This window comes from Phascolarctos cinereus, unplaced genomic scaffold, assembly GCF_003287225.1.
Source record: "Phascolarctos cinereus isolate Bilbo 61053 unplaced genomic scaffold, phaCin_HiC Scaffold_726;HRSCAF=1367, whole genome shotgun sequence".
Classification (NCBI taxonomy): domain Eukaryota; kingdom Metazoa; phylum Chordata; class Mammalia; order Diprotodontia; family Phascolarctidae; genus Phascolarctos; species Phascolarctos cinereus.
In genome coordinates, this window is record NW_027556098.1 from 293,836,126 (window position 1) to 293,857,311 (window position 21,186).

At 38.3% G+C, this 21,186-nt stretch overlaps 1 protein-coding gene across 2 annotated transcripts; it reads right to left on the reverse strand.

The window, feature by feature from the left end:
* Nucleotides 1–6,424: 6,424 nt before the first annotated feature.
* On the reverse strand, nt 6,425–19,428 carry MMP13 (matrix metallopeptidase 13). Of its 2 annotated transcripts, XM_020996070.1 has the most exons (10): nt 19,236–19,428; nt 18,915–19,159; nt 17,976–18,124; nt 17,761–17,886; nt 15,281–15,442; nt 14,168–14,285; nt 12,178–12,311; nt 11,082–11,241; nt 8,904–9,007; nt 6,425–7,770 (listed from the first exon to the last, which is right to left on the reverse strand). In XM_020996070.1, the coding sequence occupies exons 1-10, from the start codon at nt 19,377–19,379 to the stop codon at nt 7,670–7,672; spliced, it is 1,443 nt and encodes a 480-aa protein (XP_020851729.1). In that variant the 5' UTR covers nt 19,380–19,428; the 3' UTR covers nt 6,425–7,669. The 2 variants fall into 2 exon arrangements, with proteins under 2 accessions (XP_020851729.1, XP_020851731.1); XM_020996072.1 differs by lacking the exon at nt 15,281–15,442.
* Between the last annotated feature and the right edge of the window lie 1,758 nt (nt 19,429–21,186).

Below are 21,186 nucleotides of genomic sequence, written 5' to 3' on the forward strand. Positions count from 1 at the left end.
CACAAAACCTTAAAGCTGGAAGATCAGTTATGGATATCAGTTATGAACCACAGTTTCGAAGTACTTTAGATGAGTAGGTAGGATGAATTTCAAAGGACTTCTCTTCCGTCCCCATTGTCTTGCAGATGAGGAAAATGAGGTCCAAGAATTTTAAAAGACTAAAAGATCACACACAAACAAGTATGAGAGAGGTGGAATTGAAATTCCCTGTTGTCTGACTCAAGAATCTGTGAGCCTTACACTCTACCAAGCTGCCTCCTTCACTTTATGGGTGAGTAAACTGAGACTCTGAGAAGTAAGGGGCTCCCTTAATGCCAGTCGAATGTAAATTTATTAAGGCCAGGGACTATTCGTTTTTGTCTTTAAATTAACCTCAGCACCAAAGACAGTGTTTTGTGCATAGTAGAGGCTTAACAAGTGTTGGTTGAATTGAACTTGCTCAAAGTCATAAAGCCTGTTGGAGAGACAGTATGGTGTAGCTGACCAACTCCTCTACGCAGAGTCAGAAAACGTGGATTTCAGGCCCTGCTTTGACATTTCATAGTTGTGCTACTGTGAGCAAGCCACTGTCTCTGAGTTACTCATCAGATGTGGGGACCACTGAAGGCGGGGTGATTAGTGGTAAATGCAGTGGATAGTCCTAGAGGCTAATGTGGCTGGGGAAACAAATCTTTCTGTTGTAGCACCTACTGATTTTAGGCCAGTCCAAGGTAATAAATGGGGGTGGGAATAAAGACTACAGAGAGTCTTATATTGAAACCTATATTCATTCCCTAGAGTGAAAAAATGAGTCCATTATCTTAAACTCAGTATTTTAAGTCCAGTATTGAAAATGGAGAAAAGCCAGAAGAGAGATTTCATGCCCTGGCCTTTTGCTGAGTTCCTTAATCCTTGGCTTTTGAGCTCTATCTGTACAAGGGAGTCCCTTAAGACTCATTACATGCGGAAAATGCCATATTCTATTACCTGTGGAATAACCTAAACCTGGGGTGGGGAGCCTGCACCTTCAAGGCCACATGTGGCCTCAGTGCTGCAGGCTCCCCATCCCTGGAACTGAAAAAGAACTGTAAAGTCTATGCAGTACTTTCCTCATAATCCTGCAAATTGAACAGTACAAGAATTATTGCATCAGCTGATGTAATATTAGCTGTGTGACCATAGGCAAGTTACTTCTCTGAGCTTCAGTTTCCTTATTTGTGAAAGGAGGGCAATAATACCTGTAGTGCCTACTTCATAGGATTGTTAGGAAACTAAAGTATGCCCAGTGTTTTATAAACTTTAAAGCAATATGTGAAAGCTAGTTATTGTTACTATTGTTGTTGTTATTATTAATAATAATAAAGTCAGCATTGAGTAATAGAAGAAGCACTAGACTGGTAGCTAAGAAACATGAGTTCTAATCCCGCCTGTCTGTGATTTAATAGCTATGTGAATTGGGCAGGTCTCCTAACTTTCTCACCTTCAACTAGTACAACCCCCAGCTTCCTTCAAAGCACAGTTCAGGTATCATCAGTTTCTACATGGGACCTTTCTGATCTCCTCTCCCCTCACTTCTCATCATTAACATTATCTCCTTAAAAATGATTTCATATTACTAGGTCTATATCTTTTGTTTACTTGCATGCCTATTGCATCCCAGGGGAGCTAGGTGGCACAGTGGATAGAGTACCAGGCCTAGAGCCAGGAAGACTTATTTTTCTGAGTTCAAATCTGGCTTCAAATGTTTACTAGCTGGGAGACCCTGGGCAAGTCACTTAACCCTCTCTGCTTCAGTTTCCTCATCTGTAAAATGAGTTGGAGAATGAAATGTCAAATTACTCCAGAATCTTCTCCAAGAAAACCCCAAACGGAGTCATGAAGAGTCTGAAAGGCCAGAAAAATGACTGACCTAAATAGTGTATCCCAACCCCCTCCCCAGTAGGTAAGCTACTCGAGGTTATGGGCTGTATTATTTTTAATTTGTATCTCCAACACCCACCACAGCGCTTTTCACAAAGTGTACAGTTAATAAATACTTGAAATAAATTGAAATTATGCTCTCTGAGAGTTTATTTTTTCATCTGTAAAATGTGAATAATAATATCTGCCCAACCTATTTTGTATAATCTTTTATGAGAAACAAAGGATATTGTCAGTGCAAAAGTGCTTTGAAATCTAGAAAGTGTTATAAAATATAAGATATTCTTATCATTACTTTAGAAGTTGTATTTCTCGTAAATATGTATGAATATGAAGATGGCCACTCTTGTCAGTCATGATTTTTTCCCCTGGTAACCAGACTCATAAGTAAAAAATATGGTGTGATATCAAAAAGATGAGAGGCCAAAGTCTTGTGCCAGACTCAAAAACCTCACATTTACACATTGTGAATGTTTTCTTTCCACAGAAGACTCTGAGGATAAGGCAAATGCCAATCAACATCATATTTTAAATGAAATTGACTATATCTCAACAGATAAGAAAAGATTGGTTGCAAATATAGCAGTCATTTGAGAATGAGATCGGCACATGCAGTTGGATTGTTGACTGATAAGAGAAAAGAATAAAGTCAACTTTGTCCTTTGGGAAAAAAAAGGATGAAGATAAAGTGTAAAGGATCAAAATAAACAAATCAGCAAATGAAAGATAAAGATTTAAAACAAAATACCTGTGGTTACAATTGCTCCAAACTGACCCATGTCAAAGAACCATTGATTTTTTTTTAATAGGAAAAGAGACAGAATAGACATTGACTCTCATCTTTTCTTAGGGAAGTTGAATGGATGTCCATGGAACTCAGAAGCCACCTCAGCCGAGAAGCATTTCTCTTTGCCAAGTAAAGACGTGCAGCAACCAAAGAATGCTCCAGGTGATCATGCACACTTATTTCAATCCATCAATCAACAAGCGTTTATCAAGTACCAATTCTGTGCTAGGTACTGCTAAGACCTAAAGCCATAAATATGCAGACGAATGAAACAATTCCTGCTCACCATGAGCTTTCATTTCAATGGAGGAGTAAACGAGCACATACACCCATTTACCTTCCTATCCCTTCAGAGGGATCATGCTTAAAGGACCGTGAGGATGATGCTAGACTCAGAGTCTGGAGATTAGGGTTTGAATCCCACCTCAGGTATTTCCCCACTTTGTGATTATAGGCCATTCTCTTAACCTCTCCAAACCTCAGTTTCGTGATCTGTAAAATGAAGATAATAATACTTACATTACCTTACAGGGTAATTGTGAGAAGATACCACGTAAACCTTAAAATGCTATGAAAATGAAAGTTATTAACATCTGAAATGTCCCTGCATCGATCAACACTCAATCAACAAACATTCATGAAATGCCTACTATGTACCAGGCATGTGTTAGACACGGGGGATTCAGATACAAAAGGGAGATGATGCCTGCCCTCAAGGAGCTCACATTCTACTGAGGGGTTACAACATGGTCAAAAATAAATAAGTATGAGATGCACAGAAAATAAATAGAAAGTAACTTCAGAAGTGGAGGAGGGAAGGACACAAACAACCGGGAGAATCAGGAAGGGTCTCCTGAAGGAGAAGGGGGAGAATCCCAGGTATGTGAGACAACCTATGTTAAGACAAAGAGGAAAGACAATGAAATGTCAAATATAGGGAATAGCAAGTAGACTAGTTTGGCAGAAGCACAGAGTTCATGAAAAGAAGAAATGTGGAATCAACATAGAGCCATACTGTCAAGGGCTTTAAGTGCCAAACAGGGGACTTGTATTTTATTCTATATACAAAGGGGAGCCAGGGCAGCTTCTTGAGCGGAGGAGTAATATAATCAGCTATGCGGCACTGTGAGTAGAGAGCTAGGTTTGGTGACAGAAAGTCCTGAATTAAAATTCTTCCTTAGACACTTACTAGCTGTATGACCCTGGTCAAGTGCCTCTCAGTCTCAGTTTACTTATCCCTAAAATGGGTATAATAATAGCACCTATTCCACAGTGTTGTTGTGAGAAATAAATGAGATATGCATAAAGTGCACTATACAAATGCTGGCTATGTTTAAAATAACTAGGAGTGTGCTTTAGGAATACCAATTTGGCAACTATGTGGAAAGTAGATTGCAGAGAAAAAGAGACTGGAGACAGTGAGACCAACTAGTCCACTGTAGTAATATGTGAATTAGACGATTGGGTCTGAACTGGGATGGTCGAAGTATGGTGGAGAGAAGGGGATGGATATGAGAGATATCAATAAGATTTGGCAACTGATTGTATAAACACAGAAGCATGGGTAGAAGGTTGGGTTCTATACAGTAAGTACTCTTGCCTTATTGCCCATATTCTCCTAGTGTTACATTGAATCAGGGGTGGGGAGGGGACAGAGAGAGAAGAGACTGGGCCTATAGCAGCTGTGATTGGCTCTGCTTCTGACTCCCTGGATGGCCCTGGGTCCTAAAGCCTAGGGACTCCAGCGATAGTCTTAGGTTTCTCATCTAGTACGATACCTGGTAAACTTTACAAGTCAGGAATTTATTTTATATACTTAGTTGCATCATCATTATTAAAGGAAAGAAAGGAAAGAAACAAATATTTATTAAGCATCTTCTACATACCAGGCACTGTGCTCAGGTTCTTTACAAATATCACAATTGTTTCTCACAACAACCTTATGAGATAGGTGTTAAAGTTACACCCAATTTACTTTTGAGGAAACTAAGACAGATGTTAAGTGATTTGCTCAAGGTCACACAGCTGGTAAGTGTGTAAGGGTGGATTTTAACTAAGGTCTTCTTGACCCTATGCATGGTCTAGAACCCTATCCATGGCACCACTTAGGTGCTTCTAGGAATAGATTGAAACATCATCTCTTTAAAGAAATAGGTTGATTTTTTTAAAAAAGATTTCAAAATTGGAGATGAAATGTGTTATTTATGGGAGGATTATACTAAATAACTTTCCAACTCTTAAAGCTATGACTATTTTTCTGTAAAATATTACCCTTATAAAATATTACCAAATGATATTACATAAATTATTACCAAATGAATGGCATAATATCTAAGCCACTCTGGAATCTAGTGGTAGAGACACAAATATGATGTTGAAAGGTATCACCTGATTAAAATCAGTACCTGATGCCTATTTCTCCTTTGATTGGATTAGTAATTTTAGCCTTATCCCTTTTTCTTTCTCAACATATTGAATTGCCCTTAGTGTTCTGGATTTTTTTTTAATCTATTCTATTCAAAATGAGCAATTTTATTTCCATCTATAATTAGTACCTCAGAGGCCATTAGGTGATTCAGCTAGGTGAATTCAGGAAGACCTGAGTTCAAATAAGGCTTCACACTTAATAGCTGTGTGACTCTTGATAAGTCACCTAACCTCTGTTTGCCTCCATCTTCTAGGTAAGGAAATGGCAAACCACTCCAGTATCTTTGCCAAGAAAACCCCACAGACAGCATTGGCATACTGTGGGTAACAACAACAAATCAGAACTTGCCTTGAAATTATTCTGTCCTCCCTCCTTTTGTGTAATCTGGGGCAGAACACAAGCAGTGGGGCATGTGGATGGCTATGAGAAAGAGAATATAACTGGACCATGTGGCTGTAGGGACTGGCTTGTACTCAAGCAAGTGACCTTTGTTCTTTCTACTTCTTATCCTTGCTGGACCTTAGAGGTTATCTAATCCAACCCCTTCATTTTACAAGTGGGGAAACTGAAGCCAAGAGAAATAAGTGACCTGCTCAAAGTCACATAGATATTTAGGAAGAGAGATGGGTCTCCTAACTCCTAGTGTAAGGGTCCTTGCACTCCACCACCTGAAAGTGCTCAGAGTAGAAAAGCCTTAGGGAAGAGAACGATGTAACTATTCTCAGCTTCAGCAGAACTCAGATTTTCCCACGTTCTCATCATTCATTCATTCATTCATTCTCATTATACTAAAAGAAACTTGCCTGGGAAGAAAGCTGACACAAACCTGCACATGTCACTTACTGTGTTTGTTGCTGTCATATGACTGAGCCTTCCTATCTTGACAAAGCTATGCAGAGTCACTCACAGGCCCAGCCCCATTCTGATCTGTCCAGGAGATTTGACCAGCTCCATTTACAACCTAAACTACTTCATCCCTCCTTAGGCAATCTAGTGTCTCCCCCAACATATCAATGCCAAACAGTGCAGCCCACAGCATCTCTGAACCCTCTGAACTCAAGAGATCCCCTAGCCTCATCCACTCTGGTAGAAGAGGTTATAGGCATAGTTGGTCACTGAAGTCTTACTTTTAAAGCAATTAAAAATTAACTCACATATTCCTTGTGTTGACTGTGGAAACTTTCTGTGTAACAGGTATATAAAATACAGACCACATATGGGGGGGAGGGAAGTTGAAGATACATACAGGAAAAAATACTATTTAACAATATATTTAGAGTTAAATTAATTTTATTATGAATTTTTCCAAGTGCATTTGAAAAGTGTAATGCTACTTCTTGTTCTTTATCCATTTTTTAAACCACAAGATCTTCTAGCTTCATGAACCTTTCCTGGATTGGCATAATTTTTATTGTTACGTTGGATATCTCTGGTTGTCATTTTCAATCTATCTATAAAGCAACTTTTATCACAAAGTAAGAAGTCTAAACAAGAACTGTATCTACACATTCCTGATGCAGTAGACAATTAAGGCAATTACCTATTTAAAATATGCAAAACCACAACTACTTTTGCCTAAAATACCCAAATGATGGAAGGCAATCATTTCTTTCTTTCTTTTTTTTTTTTTGGCTTAAATTATCCAGATAACGACTATTAAGTCTCCACTCCATCTTGTAGATCTAAAGAGATCCAAGGGAACTCAGATACAATGATCCATCTTGCTTCTGGAAGACCAATGAGAAAACATGCTTCCCTCCTCTCAGTAGAGAAATGGAGGACTCTGGGTATGGAATGCTACATACAATGCCAGATGCAATTGCTTTTCTTTGTCATAAGGGAGGGTTCTCTTAGTAAGGAGAATTATTGGGAAATAACTGTGATATAAAAAAGCATCAATAAAACATTTAAAATAAAATAAAAAGACCTAAAGTATCTTACAAAAAAACCCAAAAAACAAAAAACAAAAACCGGATAGCTAGTTGGCCCTTTTCTTCCAAATGATAGTATTTGCCTCACTGAAATTCATCCTCTGGGCCATTTGCATGACTAAAATGGAACAGAAGCTAGGATTCTTGACTTTCAATTATGCTGTCCTAATCATTAGACTACCCTCATTGCCTTTGGTGATTGCTTAAGTTTCCCACTAGTAACTATTGGGAGACAGGCTCAGAAATGAGAATGTTCTTGGTAGAATATCAAATTGTTTCTTCTGGTCTTTGGGAAGTTGACCAGGGTATATTCATTCCAGCCATTCCCCTCCCCCTCCTGCCCCCCATGGTTAACCTTTCTCCACAGGACTTCTGTTTGTCATGCTTAACACATCTGGTAGACCACAGAGATACAGAATTACATTGATTTAAATAACTACAATGCAGTTCCAGCCTGACATAACATTTTACCACTTCCCCATGTTTACAGTGCAATTTTAATAATAAAGTTCACAGGGAATTTGCTGACAGAAGGAGGCTCTCTCCTGGGTAGGCCCCAAAATCTGTAGTCACATTTCTTCATGGGTGAAAATTGAACTATGATATAAAATAACATAGCCACATTCAACACCACAAGAGGGAATTGGTTGGCATGACTCTAACAATGCGTTGACTCCAGATGCTGTACTCAAACTGTAAGACTCCATTAAAGAAGTATATGTAACCTAGGGAGAAAAAATTTTATTTAGACAATATGAAAAATGAGTCACCCCAAATAATATTTTAAATCCTCTTTCTAATTTTTAGGTCCCACAAAATAGGTTGGTACTTATTCATTTGTTCTTTAAAAAATAAATTCAACTGGGGCAGCTAGGTGGCATAGTGGATAGAGCACTGGCCCTGAATTCAGGAGTACCTGAGTTCAAATCTAGCCTCAGACACATAACACTTACTAGCTGTGTGACCTTGGGCAAGTCACTTAACCCCATTGCCTGGACCCCCCAAAAAAAATAAAAATTAAAAAAAAATTAAAAAATAAATTCAACCAACAAGCATGTATTAAATACCTCTATGTATCAGGTCTTGTCCCAGGAACCTAGTATTCATTAACATCCAAGAACAAATCTAGGCTTCTAAAATAAGCATGTGTCCTACACATGTCCTAATTATAGGAGAAAAAGCATCTAATTTCCTAGACTTTGCTCCTCAAACTTGGATTCTGGTGACGCCAATTGTGTCTTAGGATCTGAAACTTTATTTCCAAAATGTTAAGGGATTGGGGGAAGGAAGACAAAAAGGAGGAGGAGGAGACATAGGAAAGGATGAGGAGAAAGAAGAGGGAGAACAGGAGGAGGAACAAGAAGAGGAGGGAGAAAAGTGAAGGAGAATGAAGAGAAGGAAGAGGAAGAAGAGGAAAGATTAATAGAAAAATTGGAGAGAAAGAAAGAAATTACTGATTGGGAATTTCAAATGACCAAATATGTGGCTGTTGTAAAGCCTTTTTCTTTCTGAGCCCAACACTGCCAGTGGCTCAAAGGAAGTCTATAAATGAGGTACCTATAAACTGCAGAGATTAATATATATTTTACCATGATAATTAGTATATCATATTGTTGTAAATTTCCTTATTCATAGCATTTGAAACCAATAAATATTACCATTTTTATTTCACACAAAGTATTTTTTTACTCTTTGTGTTTTCTACCTTCTATAATTTAAGTAAATTGTGATACCTGAACAGCTAACCCATAATTCCTTCCTATAACATCATTAAACATGTCTTGGGCCCATTTTATAGGAGATGTATATAGACAAATAGGACTAGTTTCTGAAAAGCAAATAGTGTAGAAATACCTACCATTTTTTTCATAGACAGCATCTACTCTGTTACCAATTCCTGGGAATTCTTCCTCGAGTGGTCTGGGATAGCCTTCGTTCATTGTGTGGTTAGTTTCATCATAGCTACAGCAATAAGAAAAAGGAAATCTCTTATCAGCTGGATAGTCTTAGGAAAGAAAACTGACAGAAGGTCTTGACATTGAGTTTCCTATTTGAATTCAAATAACCAGAAGTAATAATGTAGTGCCAAGTACTTAATAGGGGCAGCTAGATGGCACAGTGGCTAGAATGCCAGGCCTGGAGTCAGGAAGACTCATCTTCATGAGTTCAAATCCAAGCTCAGACACTTAAAAGCCGTGTGACCCTTGACAAGTCACTTAACTCTGTTTGCCTTAGTTTCCTCATGAGCTGGAGAAGAAAATGGCGGACCATGCCAGTATCTTTGCCAAGAAAACCCTAAATGGGGTCACAAAGAACCTGACTGAACAATGAACAAAGAACAACAAAAGGTACTTAAGTGTTTGCTCACTGTGGATTTGATAATTAATAAATCATGTAACCTCAGGTACAACATTTCAACTCTCTTGGTTTCAATTCACTTGTTTGTGAAACGAGGAGGTTAGACTACAGTCCCTTCTAGTTCTAAATCTATGAACCCATGAGCCCTAAACCCATGATCTCATGATGGCAGTCTGAAAGCTACTTTTTGCAGATTGATTCTGAGACCTTCCTTGATTCCATTAGGTAGACATCTAAATTATAAGGATACTATTGAAAATGACCTACCAAGTGATACATATTCATTCATTCATTTATTCATCCAAAAAAGTTTTTAAAAACCTACTATGTGTAAAGAACTGTGCAAGGCTTGGCAAAAACTACAATACAAAGAACTGGCTTCTGTCCTCCAGGACCTTATATTGTAGTAGGGAAGATAAGGCCTACTCATGAATGATAGCTTAGAATAATAGAAAATGTATTAGACTTGAAGTTCAAATCTTTTCTCTAACACTTACTAACTTGGTGAGAGTTAGGAGAAGTTTCCAAGTCTAGTTTTCCTTATCTGCAAAATGATAGCAGAACTTATCTCACAAGGCTGTTGTGAGAGTCAAATTGCATTTAAAGCCTTTGGGAAACCTCAAAGAGTTATTTAAATGTTAATCATTATTAAGTGCAATACCAGACAGTGTGCCAAGTACCCTAAGAAAAGACCAAAAGTGTCCTGGGAGTTCCAAATAGGGAGAGAGCTCTCCTGCTGTGGTGAAGAAGGAAGGCTGGGTGGAGAAGATGGCAGAATAGGGGGTGATTTTTACAGGGAAAAATTAGAATGACAAGGACTTCTCCACTTGAGGTAATACAAGTACAAAGGCAGAAAAACACAACAAATGTTAAGTAAGCCAACTTATAGTGCAGGAAACAAATAGAAGATTAGTAGAAGATAATACTAGGAAAGGAAAACTGGGACTAGCTGTGACAGACTTTCAAATATCCTTGAAGGCTAAAGCATCTGGACTTTTTTCTTTGCCTAACTCCCCAAAGGGAGCACCTGCTTCTGAATTGAAGACCTTCCAGAAAATTGTCACTTTCTAGTACTATTGAATGGTATTGCCTAAAAGGGATAGAGATAGGTAGAAAGCAGACAAGTTTGGGTGTTCCAAAGAGAGCTACTATGATGACTAGTTATGTCTAGGAAGGAGTGGGAGAGAAGTGTGAATCAGAAAGGAATGACTGAAAAGGGGACAAAAAAGGAGGGTTTGACATTGAATGAAAGTGTCTAAGTGGGAGTCATAATTGCATTGTAGCTGAGGCAACTAATTAGTAGACAATAGTTAAGGACCAAGGGTGCTTAGGCATGGGTAAGAGTAAGGGCTAGAGCCCTAGACTTATAATATTTTAAACCAATTCAACATTTATTAAGTTTCTTCTGTGTACAAGACATTGGGGTAAATACCGGGGATATGAAGACAAAATAAAAAACTCCTTACCCTCAAGGAGTTTACATTTTACTGGGGGAACAACTTAAAATTTAGCAGCCCCACCTGATTGATTTGACTATTTAAGATTCATTAAAAAATGTGGCACCTTTTACTTTGCATTTTCTTAGTGAGAGACCAAACTAACTTGTATGTAAGAACTTTCATGTTGGCTAAGAGGATACACAGTGGAAAAGAAGATTCTGTAAGGATGGTTGCTGTACCTCCAGAGATGATCTCCAGTGAAGAACAGGGTCTTGCCTGTAGCTTCAATGTGAACTGCAGCATCTATCCTCTTCACCTCTTTTGGGAACCCCAGCTGAGAGATTTTCTTGGGGTACTCCTTCTGTATGTCATAGCCATTCAAGGCCCAAAACTTTCTGCCTAGGATAAGTAGCAGAACAGTATTTCAGGATCCCAAGAGAATCTTTTAAAATGTACAGACTTTTATCTTAACAAAAGAGGAGCCATGGATGACCTCAACACATGATTTTGTCACCTTATCTTTTGAAAGTATGAAATTACAAACATTATTCAAGCCAAGTTTAAATCCAACCCTCCCAATTTCCTAACTATGAATTCAGCCACACAAATGTTTCCATGTTTTGCCAACTGTTACTGTGTATCTATGCAAATATATAATATATGTGTGTGTGTGTATGTGTGTGTATGTATGTATGTGTGTGTGTGTATATACATATATATATGATACACATGTATTAAATTTAGGAGAAAATTTACGTATGAAAATTCTGCATTAATCTGCAAGCAAGATAGCACTAATACTAAATTACAGATTGATACTAGTTAGTAGATCATTGTACCATGGAAAGCGGGTTATTAGCTTTGTGACATTAGGCAAGTCACTTAATTTCCCCGAGCTTTAGTATCATCAGCTATACAATGAAGGTTCTAAACTAATGGTCTATTACTTTAGATCTGACATCTAATCTGTGATTTCAAAATTCTATTTTTCAAGGTTTACAAAGCCTTTGCCTTTGTGATTAGCAAATCAGAAGCATAAGGCCTATTGATTAAATTAAACTGAAAAATTTACACCATGGCCTAAAATTAATTGCTTTTCAACAAAGTCTAGAAATGGTCAACAGCAATTTGAATCTTCCACAAATCAAATTTGGAGAGAGCTAGCAGGACTGTATTGGGTGCTCTCAGGCACCAGATTGTTTTTATTCTTTCTGAAATCCAAAGTATTTACATCCCAAAGTTCTGCTGGAGTAGAATTGTAGTGGTTTTGAATTTGGTTATGTATATCCAGAAGAAAGAAAAAAGTAGGGAAAAGCTCCCTTGCAGAAGACTTACCTCTAAAGATGAATATTAGGTCATGAGCAGGGTTCTCATATGCTGCATCAATACTGTTTGGAAGTTCTGGCCAAAATGATTTGGTTAAAAACAGATCTGGCTCGATCATCTGAGGATGCAGACGCCAGAAGAACCTAAGGAAGGCAAGAATAAGGAGTTGCTGTTGCATGAAATGATGCCTCTTTCCTGTGCCTGTACAAACAGTAAACACTTAATAAATGCTATCTGACTGACTGACTGTCCCCTTTGGCCATTACAGAGGATCTACACCAAGTCATTGTGCATTTTCAGCTTCAATATGGTTAGGTTGTAGGCATGATGGACATGGTCTTTCCATTATTTAAGAAAAAACTTTTATTTTTAATGCAATGTGGAAGTAGTGTGTTAGCACCATGGTTACAGTATTATTGTGCATTCCAGAATTTGATTGGATCTTAAGATCACAACAATAGAGCTAGAAAGGACCTCAGAGCCCATCCAGTCTAGCCCCTTAATTTTACAGTTGAGGAAACGAGGCCCATAAAGGTAAGTAAATTGACCAAAGTCATAAAGGTAATGTGCCAGAGTTAAGATTTGAACCCAGACTCTCAGACTCCTAATTCTCAGACTCCTAATCCAGCATTCACTTTATAGTACCTATGGTATGGAATGGAACAAACATTTAGATAGCACCTACTATATGCCTGGCATTGTACATACTAAGTGCTTTTTACATATATTATCTCATTTAATTCTTGCAACAACCCTGGGAGGTAAACACTTGTATTATTCCCATTTTACAGATGAGGAAATTGAGTCAGAGGATAAGTGACTTGCCCAGGGTTAAACAGCTAGTGAGTGTCTAATGCCAGGTTTGAATTTATGTCTGCCTGACTCCAGACCTAGCCTTCTATTTACTGCAGCATCAGCTGCCTCTGGTACCAACCACAAAAGCTACAAAAGGGTTTCATCAAAAGTCTTTTCAGTAGCAAAAAATGACGTTGCCTTTTAAACTACCACATTTTAAAATGTTTTTAATAGGTTTTTTTCTGTCCCAAGAATAATTTTTTTCTTCCCTGAATTTAAAAACTTTCTATATTAGGAATAGTTTTGAACTCTGAACACAACACCTAGTTTTTTAATGTACCATCTATGCAGTATATTTGCCTCCTGTCATTCACATACGAAGGATTTCTAAATTGAACTATTATCTCCTTTTATCTAAGAATACTGTTAAGAAAGATTATAATGACATAAACAGTTACTATGTCTAATGCCAAAGCAATCAGTCACAAAGTGAAAGATTTAGTCTTCCAATTTATCCTTGACTTCATTCTGGAGTGAGAGAGAGAGAGAGAGACAGAGAGAGAGAAAGAGAGAGAGAGAGAGAGAGAGAGAGAGAGAGAGAGAGAGAGAGAGAGAGAGAGAGAGAGAGAGAGAGGGAGAGAGGGAGAGAGAGAGAGAGGAGAGAGGGAGAGGGAGAGAGGGAGAGGGAGAGAGGGAGAGGAGAGAGAGAGAGAGAGAGAGAGAGAGAGAGAGTGTGTGTGTGTGTGTGTGTGTGTGTGTGTGTTTCTTTGTTCCCAGTGCTTAGCACATGTCTGACACATGGTAGGTACTTAATGAATGCAAGTTGACTTGGCTTGATTTCGTTAATATAATAGCACCCTCCTTAGCAGATAATTTTATAGGTGGCCATGTTAAGAAAATTCATCCATTTGCAGCCAAACTTTTTAATAAGCCTTTCCCAATTTCAGAAGTTTGGATGAAAATTGGTCACCAGTCCCTACCTCAAAGGCTATCCCAGGCAGAAAGATCTGCCAGAGTTTATGCTTCACTAGCAAAGCCTTCAAGGATCCAAGGTAGTTTCCAGGCCATTAGAGTAAAATGAAATAAACAAGTCAAAAAAAGGCAATTGGAATGTTTTTACTTGACACAGATATGCTTGCCCCTGCAGACATTGTTTCAGATGCATTTTGCAAATGTTCGTTCTTTGTCTTAATACCGTACTTACCTATCTTTAAAAATTATTGTTTCTCCTCGAAGGCTGGTGACAGCATCCAGTGACAAGGCAGGATCACATTTGTCTGGGGTTTTGGGATGTTTAGGGTCAGGGTCTTCATCTCCAGGGCCTGAAACCATGAATTGAATCCTAAGGATGGCTGGTTCTCTAATGTGAAATGACTGCGTTTCATGCAAAAGTTACCATCCCATTGCAGGAGGCCACAGGACTGCTGTTGATGAGTCCTTCCCCTCATCTCTCTCCCAACATGAGATGGTAGAAAAAGCATTGCACAGAAAACCAAGAAACTTGTGTTTGCACTTCCACCTGTAAGCTAATGGGCAAACCACTCAACCTTCATTTACCTCCCCTGGAAAATATTCCTCTGACCCAGTTCACATAGTTACTGTGACTATCAGATAAGATTAACACGTACAAAAGAACATACATTGCAAAGCACATATGTGTATATGTTACATACAAAGTAGGAAAGAAATTTAGGTTGTGTTTGAGAATATTTGTTTGTTTGGTATATATTTGAGACTTCTTTGGTGTAGGGAACTCCTGGTGAGGGAACTCCTTCCATAGATTGCAGATTTTTTGGGGGGGGGGCAAGGCAATCAGGGGTAAGTGACTTGCCCAGGGCCACACAGCTAATAAATGGCAAGTATCTGAGGCCGGATTTGAACTCAGGTCCTCCTGACTCCAGGACCAGTGCTCTATCCACTGCACCACCTAGCTGCCCCCCATAGGGCGTAGATTGACAACTCACCTGTAACTTATGAACCTGAAGCGTTGTATGGGGCTCTGAGAAGTTACATGATTTGCCCATGATTACACAACTAGTCAATGTTAGATTCAGGGCTTGAACCTACATCTTCCTAATTCCAAAGTTGGTATTCTATCCACCATCCATGGATATTTTTAAACACCAACATACCAAAATTTTTTTTAAATGCCCAAGAAGTGTGGTTTTCTATTCAGTCTTTCTGGGTCATTTTAGAAAAATGTGGCCGTATTCTCTCCAGATTTAAGGGATAAGCTAATATGGGTGCGCAGAAAGTTGAGCTTTAGAAAACTAACACATGCACTCATTCTGGTTAATCATATCTATCTATATCATACCATAAAGAGTCTGGATGCCTTGTACATCATCATCAGGAAGTACAAAGCCACTTTTGCCAGTATAGGTATAGATGGGAAACATAAGTGCACCAGGATCCTTGGAATGGTCCAGGCCCAAGGAGTGGCCAAATTCATGGGCAGCAACAAGAAACAAGTTATATCCTATAAGAAAAAAAAGCCAAGCCCATTTAATGAAAACTCACTTTAAAAAAATTACAAAGATTGTTTAACAGCCTTGTGAGGCAGGTGGTACAAATATCATTACACCGAGAGGTGATATGGCAGACAGAGCATTAGACTTGGAATCAGGAAAATCTGAGATCAAAGACTGTTGAGAAAGTCACTTACCCACTATCTGCCTCAATTTCCTAAGCTACAAAATGGAGATAATAATAGAATCTACCTCACAAGATTGTGGTGAGAAAAGAATGAAATAATATTTGTAAAGCATTTTGCATGCCTTGAAGTTCTATATAAATGTTATCATTATTATTTTATTATTATTATAGTCATTTAACAGATAAGGAACTGAAGATCAAATAAGTAACTTGTATATAATCATATAACTAGCAAATTCAAAACTAGGATTCAAACTCAGATACTGTGACTCCAAAGTCTAATGCTGTATCAAGCTACTACTTTGATTTACCCTCAAAAAAACTGACCTTGTCTTATCCCTGGGGTCAGTGGTATTTGTACTTTCTACCTCACAGAGGTATATCCCTGAAGAAAGGTTTTGTAAGCCTGAAGTCCTTATAGAAACATGAATTATTTATTGTTACTATTACTATTGTTATTATTATCAATCTTGGAATTATTCACAGAGCACAATGGCTTGACTATAATAGTTGACCAATATATGTTTACATAATTAAAACTAGAGTTTATTTAAATTGAATTGAATTTAGGTGCTACTTCCTTGGCACCTTCATATTTTCATCCTCTCTCTTATATTTGTTGTTGCTCAGCCATTTTTCAATTGTGTTCAATTCTTCATGACCCCTTTTGGGTTTGGGTTTGCCATTTCCTTCTTCAGCTCATTTTAACAGATGAGGAAACCGAGGCATACAGAGTTAAATGACTTGCTTAGCGTCACACAGCTAGTAAGTGTCTAAGACCAGATTTGAACCCAGGAAGAGGAGTCTTCCTGACTCCAGGCCCAGCACTCTATCCATTGAGCTACCTAGGGGCTCACTGTGCCTATATATAGCTCTCACTTTATTCATTTTCTTATAATTACCATTCAGTAGCATAACATCAATTGATTTAAATAATTTAAACTTGTTTGTGTGTGCTGTTGATAATTTCTGGCTACCAAATTTGAATATCAATTACCTGAACTAAACCTATTCATATGAATTCAGTGTGAAAAGCTTGATTCTCCACCTCTCCTTTAAATGAGGTCAGAAAACTGGGCTGTTAAAATATGACAGGACACTCACTACACATAGAAAATATATATTAGTTGCATAACCCAGTATAGTTTCATATACAAGGCAACCAGCATCAAAAAAATCCCCAGCTTTGGATGGCAAGTTTTCATTCCCAATACTACAACACACATAAAGACGTACAAAAAGTGGAAAGATACCTACCGGAAAAGTAATTGTTCTGAGAAACAGGACAGTAGGGGTCAGGTCCTATACATGCTTTGAGCAATGACTTTCCTTTATAACATTAGGAGATCAATTAATTCATTTATTTCCAATATTTCTTAAAAGGACATTAATTAGACTGCTGAATTGTTTAGGCCTAAGGAATTTTAGATTTCTAGAAGTACATTCTTCAGCAAACGCTGGAATTCTTGAAAGCTACGTCAATGGAACATAAGCCCTTGCAGAGGCTACAAACCTGGTAAAGTTTTCACATGCAGGTACCATTAAAGACAATATGTCTGTTACCAAAGGATCACCCTCACCGAGTTGGAAGAGGAGACGCATATCACCAGAAAACTGACCTCCAGGTAGTGATTTTTTTTTCTCCCACTACTACTCATGAAGGTTATCTACTAAGTTATCAGGGTGGGGAAGTGGTCAGCTTGGGCTCTGCAGAGTTGGGTGGAATGGTCACATCTACAATGCAAGCACAGATTCTTGTAGGATTGAGATATGCAGATAAATGAGACAGACATAGACAGAGAGATAGAGGGAAAGTGGTATATACAGAAATGTAGATACACACCTATATAATACATACACATATGTATACGTGCACATATATGCATATTTGTATATGTACATTAATAGAAGGTTCAAATGAATCATCATGCTTTACACATACACTTACATGTAAGATGATTCACTTGAACCACCTATATGTGTATATATGTATACACACGCAGGAAACATAAAGTATGATGATTCACTTGAAATGCCAATAATTTCTTACTAAAGTGATCAAGTCTGTAGCCTAACCTAGAATTACTAGACTACATAGATATTCTAAATTAAATGTTCAGTTTGAAATATTAATGAAATTACCTTTGGCACTATTTGTCCAGATCTCATCATCATCAAAATGAGCATCCCCTCCATAGTTGGGCCCAGGAGGAAAGGCATGAGCCAGAAGTCCAGAAGGTCCATCAAAGGGGTAGAAGTCTCCATGTTCTGCAAATCAAAGCAGCATTTGGCAATCCCATTTTTAAAATGGTCCAAAGCCCAAAAAGCATTTCTAGAGAGTAGCTCTGCTCTCTTACCTTTTGTTCCGAAGGAGATCATGATATCAGCAGTACCATCGTGGAGCCTGGTAAAGTTGAGTGGTGTCACATCAGACCAGACCTTCAGGGCTTTTCTTATTGCCTTGTCTACTTCTGCTTGGGTCATGTCTGGGGTGTAATTCAGGATCCTGTTCATCAGAGGAAACTAAAGTTAATTTTCTTTCAAAGTTTTTAAAATTAATTCTATTTTAGAATGAACTTCCTTAGAAGACTACCAGACATTTCACTGCATAGAGCTCTCTATTTATTTAAAGTAGCTCCTGATTTCCAAGATTTTATTCATGAATGCATGAAGGGTCCTGATCAACATGATTTCAAATCAGTTGGTGGAAAATGAAAAATTCCAACATCTGGACATCTTTAAGTAGGCAGATGTTTGCCATCATGTAGACAAAGTCTCCAGATGTTTTATGGAACTTTTCATTTTGCATCCAGAAGTTTGGGGGTTTCTGTTGATACGGAAGAGACAAAATAGCTACAAGTTTCCTAAAAAAGGAAACAGTTCATCTTTGTGCCTTTTGCTCTATCATAGTGTATTGGTGTGATATCTGTCATACATTTGTAAAGCACATCTTTTAATTAGTCTTCCATGTCCATAATTATAATGAATTACAGTGATTCTCTAAAGCATATTTTGTCATTTTTAGAGGGGAAAAAAAGGCTTTTCACATACATTATGGTTTTACTTCAAAATATAAGGCAATTTCATGTTACAATTTTTTCACAGAGCTAGGAAGAAATATCAGTGCACAGGATATTTTTGGACTCGAATTCCACATACTAACTGGAAAATTATAATATTCTGTCAGGGCTATACATGTCACTTACTTTTCTTATAACTCAACTTTCTTATGATTGAAATTAGACAGTTAAACACAAAAATAACAAATAAGTGACAAAAGCCATCTAGCATTTTACCTGTAGGTTAAGTCAAACTTAGGCCACTTGATATTTCGGGGGAAAAAGTTATATTCTCCCACATCAGGTACCCCACATCGTGGTTTTTTCATCACATCTAAAGTGTCATCATCCAGTTTGCCAGTCACTTCCAAGCCAAAGAATGACTGCATTTCTCTAAGTTTTTCTGCTGCAGTGCTCGATGTCTTCTTCATCAGTATGCCAGCAGGGTTAGAATAAAAATTGTAGTATGTCCTCAAATAGTTCTAAAAAAGAAACAGTGACTGTTATAATCCCAAATATCAGCCTAATTGGACATTCAAAAACACTACAATATCCTACCTCTGCCAACTGAAAGTCCCCCTGTGTCAGGTCATCATCATCACCATCATCATCATCATCATCATCATCATGGGGTAGAGGGAAAGCTGAACAATATGTCCAGCTCAATAGAAAGAAGGCAGCAGCTATGACACCTGGCTTCATCTTGGCTTTTTACACTTGGAAGCTGCTGTTTTGCCAAAGGAATGGTGCCTTTACTTTTATAGACCTAAAATGATGAGTCATCTGTTATAGACAAGTTTCAACTTCCTAGTCAGTGTAAGGTAAACATGCTTACTCGACTACTTTGTTTTGCCCAAGAAGTTGTGGTTTGTGGTAAAATTTGAGGGAAATATAAAATGTGGGTCTCTCTGGTTTCCGCAGGGTCTCAAAACCTAGTTTGCAAAATTGGCACACTAAGCAAATTTATGGGCACTGTGGGAAATAGGGGAATCAATTTTTCTCTTCACATTGATTTTATTTTTGGCCGTTTACCATGTTAATTTATTTGATGTTTCAAGAATTTGAGATTTGGGCTACTTGGATGTTTCCTCCATATAGGCAGCTTACAAGCCCTCCAAGATTTCATAGATGGGGGGCAGCTAGGTGGCGCAGTGGACAGAGCACCAGCCCTGAAGTCAGGAGGACCTGAGTTCAAATCCGGCCTCAGACCAAACACTTGACACTTACTAGCTGTGTGACCCTGGCCTAGTCACTTAACCCCAATTGCCTTTAAAAAAAAAGATTTCATAGATGGTAGCCATGAATTTCTAAAAGAAAAAAAAATTATCACACTAACAATCCCATAATGAGCTTTTACAAATCCTTCCAGTCACTTAGTTTCCCAATTTTGACGTTATCCTTGACTCCTGACTCACTCATCCCATGTATCCAATCAATTGCCAACTCTTGTCATTTCTATCTCTACAACATCTCCCACATACATGCCCTCTTTCTTCTTCACTCCTGTAGTCACCACCCCAGATCAGGTCCTCATCCCTTTTCATTAGATTATGGCAATAGGCTTCTACTTGGTCTCTCTGCCTCAAACTTCTGCCCATTTGAAGCCATTGTCCACAGCCACCAAAGTGGTTTTCCTAAAGCATACATTGGATCATGTCATCTCCCTGATCCCCAGTGTTCCCCATTTCCTCTAGGTTGAAATATAAATTCTTCTGCTTGACCTTTAAATCTCTTCACATCCTAGACACTTTCTACCTTTCCAGTCTTATCCATTACTCTCTTTTACTTTGCAATCCAGCCACACTGGTCTACAGTCCTAAATACACAGCTTTTCCTTCTCTCTTTGTATGGTTTCACTGGCTGTCCCTCATATCTTTGATGCACTCCCTCATCACCTCCACCTCTTAGAATACCTTAAATCCTTCAAGAAACAACCTTCGAGAGACTTTCACTAGCCATCTTCTACATGAAGCCTTTCCTGAGCTCCCTCCCCAAACCACCTTGTATTAATCTAATATTTATTATGTATATGCTATACATGTGCATGTCATAATCAGAATGTCAACTTGAGGCAAGAAACTATTTTGATTTTATCTTTATATCTTTAATACTCAGAACTGTGCCTGGTACATATTGAGTGCTGAATAAGTCATTGTCGATTGATTCATAGGTTAATTTTCAAACAACAGATCAAGTCTTTCCCCTTTAGTAGCATCTATGAGAGCCTAAGCTCCCCTAAGAGCCATGGGTCACCTCTATCTCCCTGATGAAACATTGAAGTTGGACTTTATGATGAAGGACATGGAGGAAAGGTGTAGTACAGGATGAGCAGACATGGATGGATTGCACTGTATTTGTTTGTTTGTTTTTGTTTTTGTTTTTTGCCAGGCAATGGGTTAAGTGACTTGCCCAAGGTCACACAGCTAGTAAGTGTCAAATGTCTGAGGCCATATTTGAACTGACTCCAGGGCCAGTGCTCTATCCACTGCACCACCTAGCTGCCCCTGGA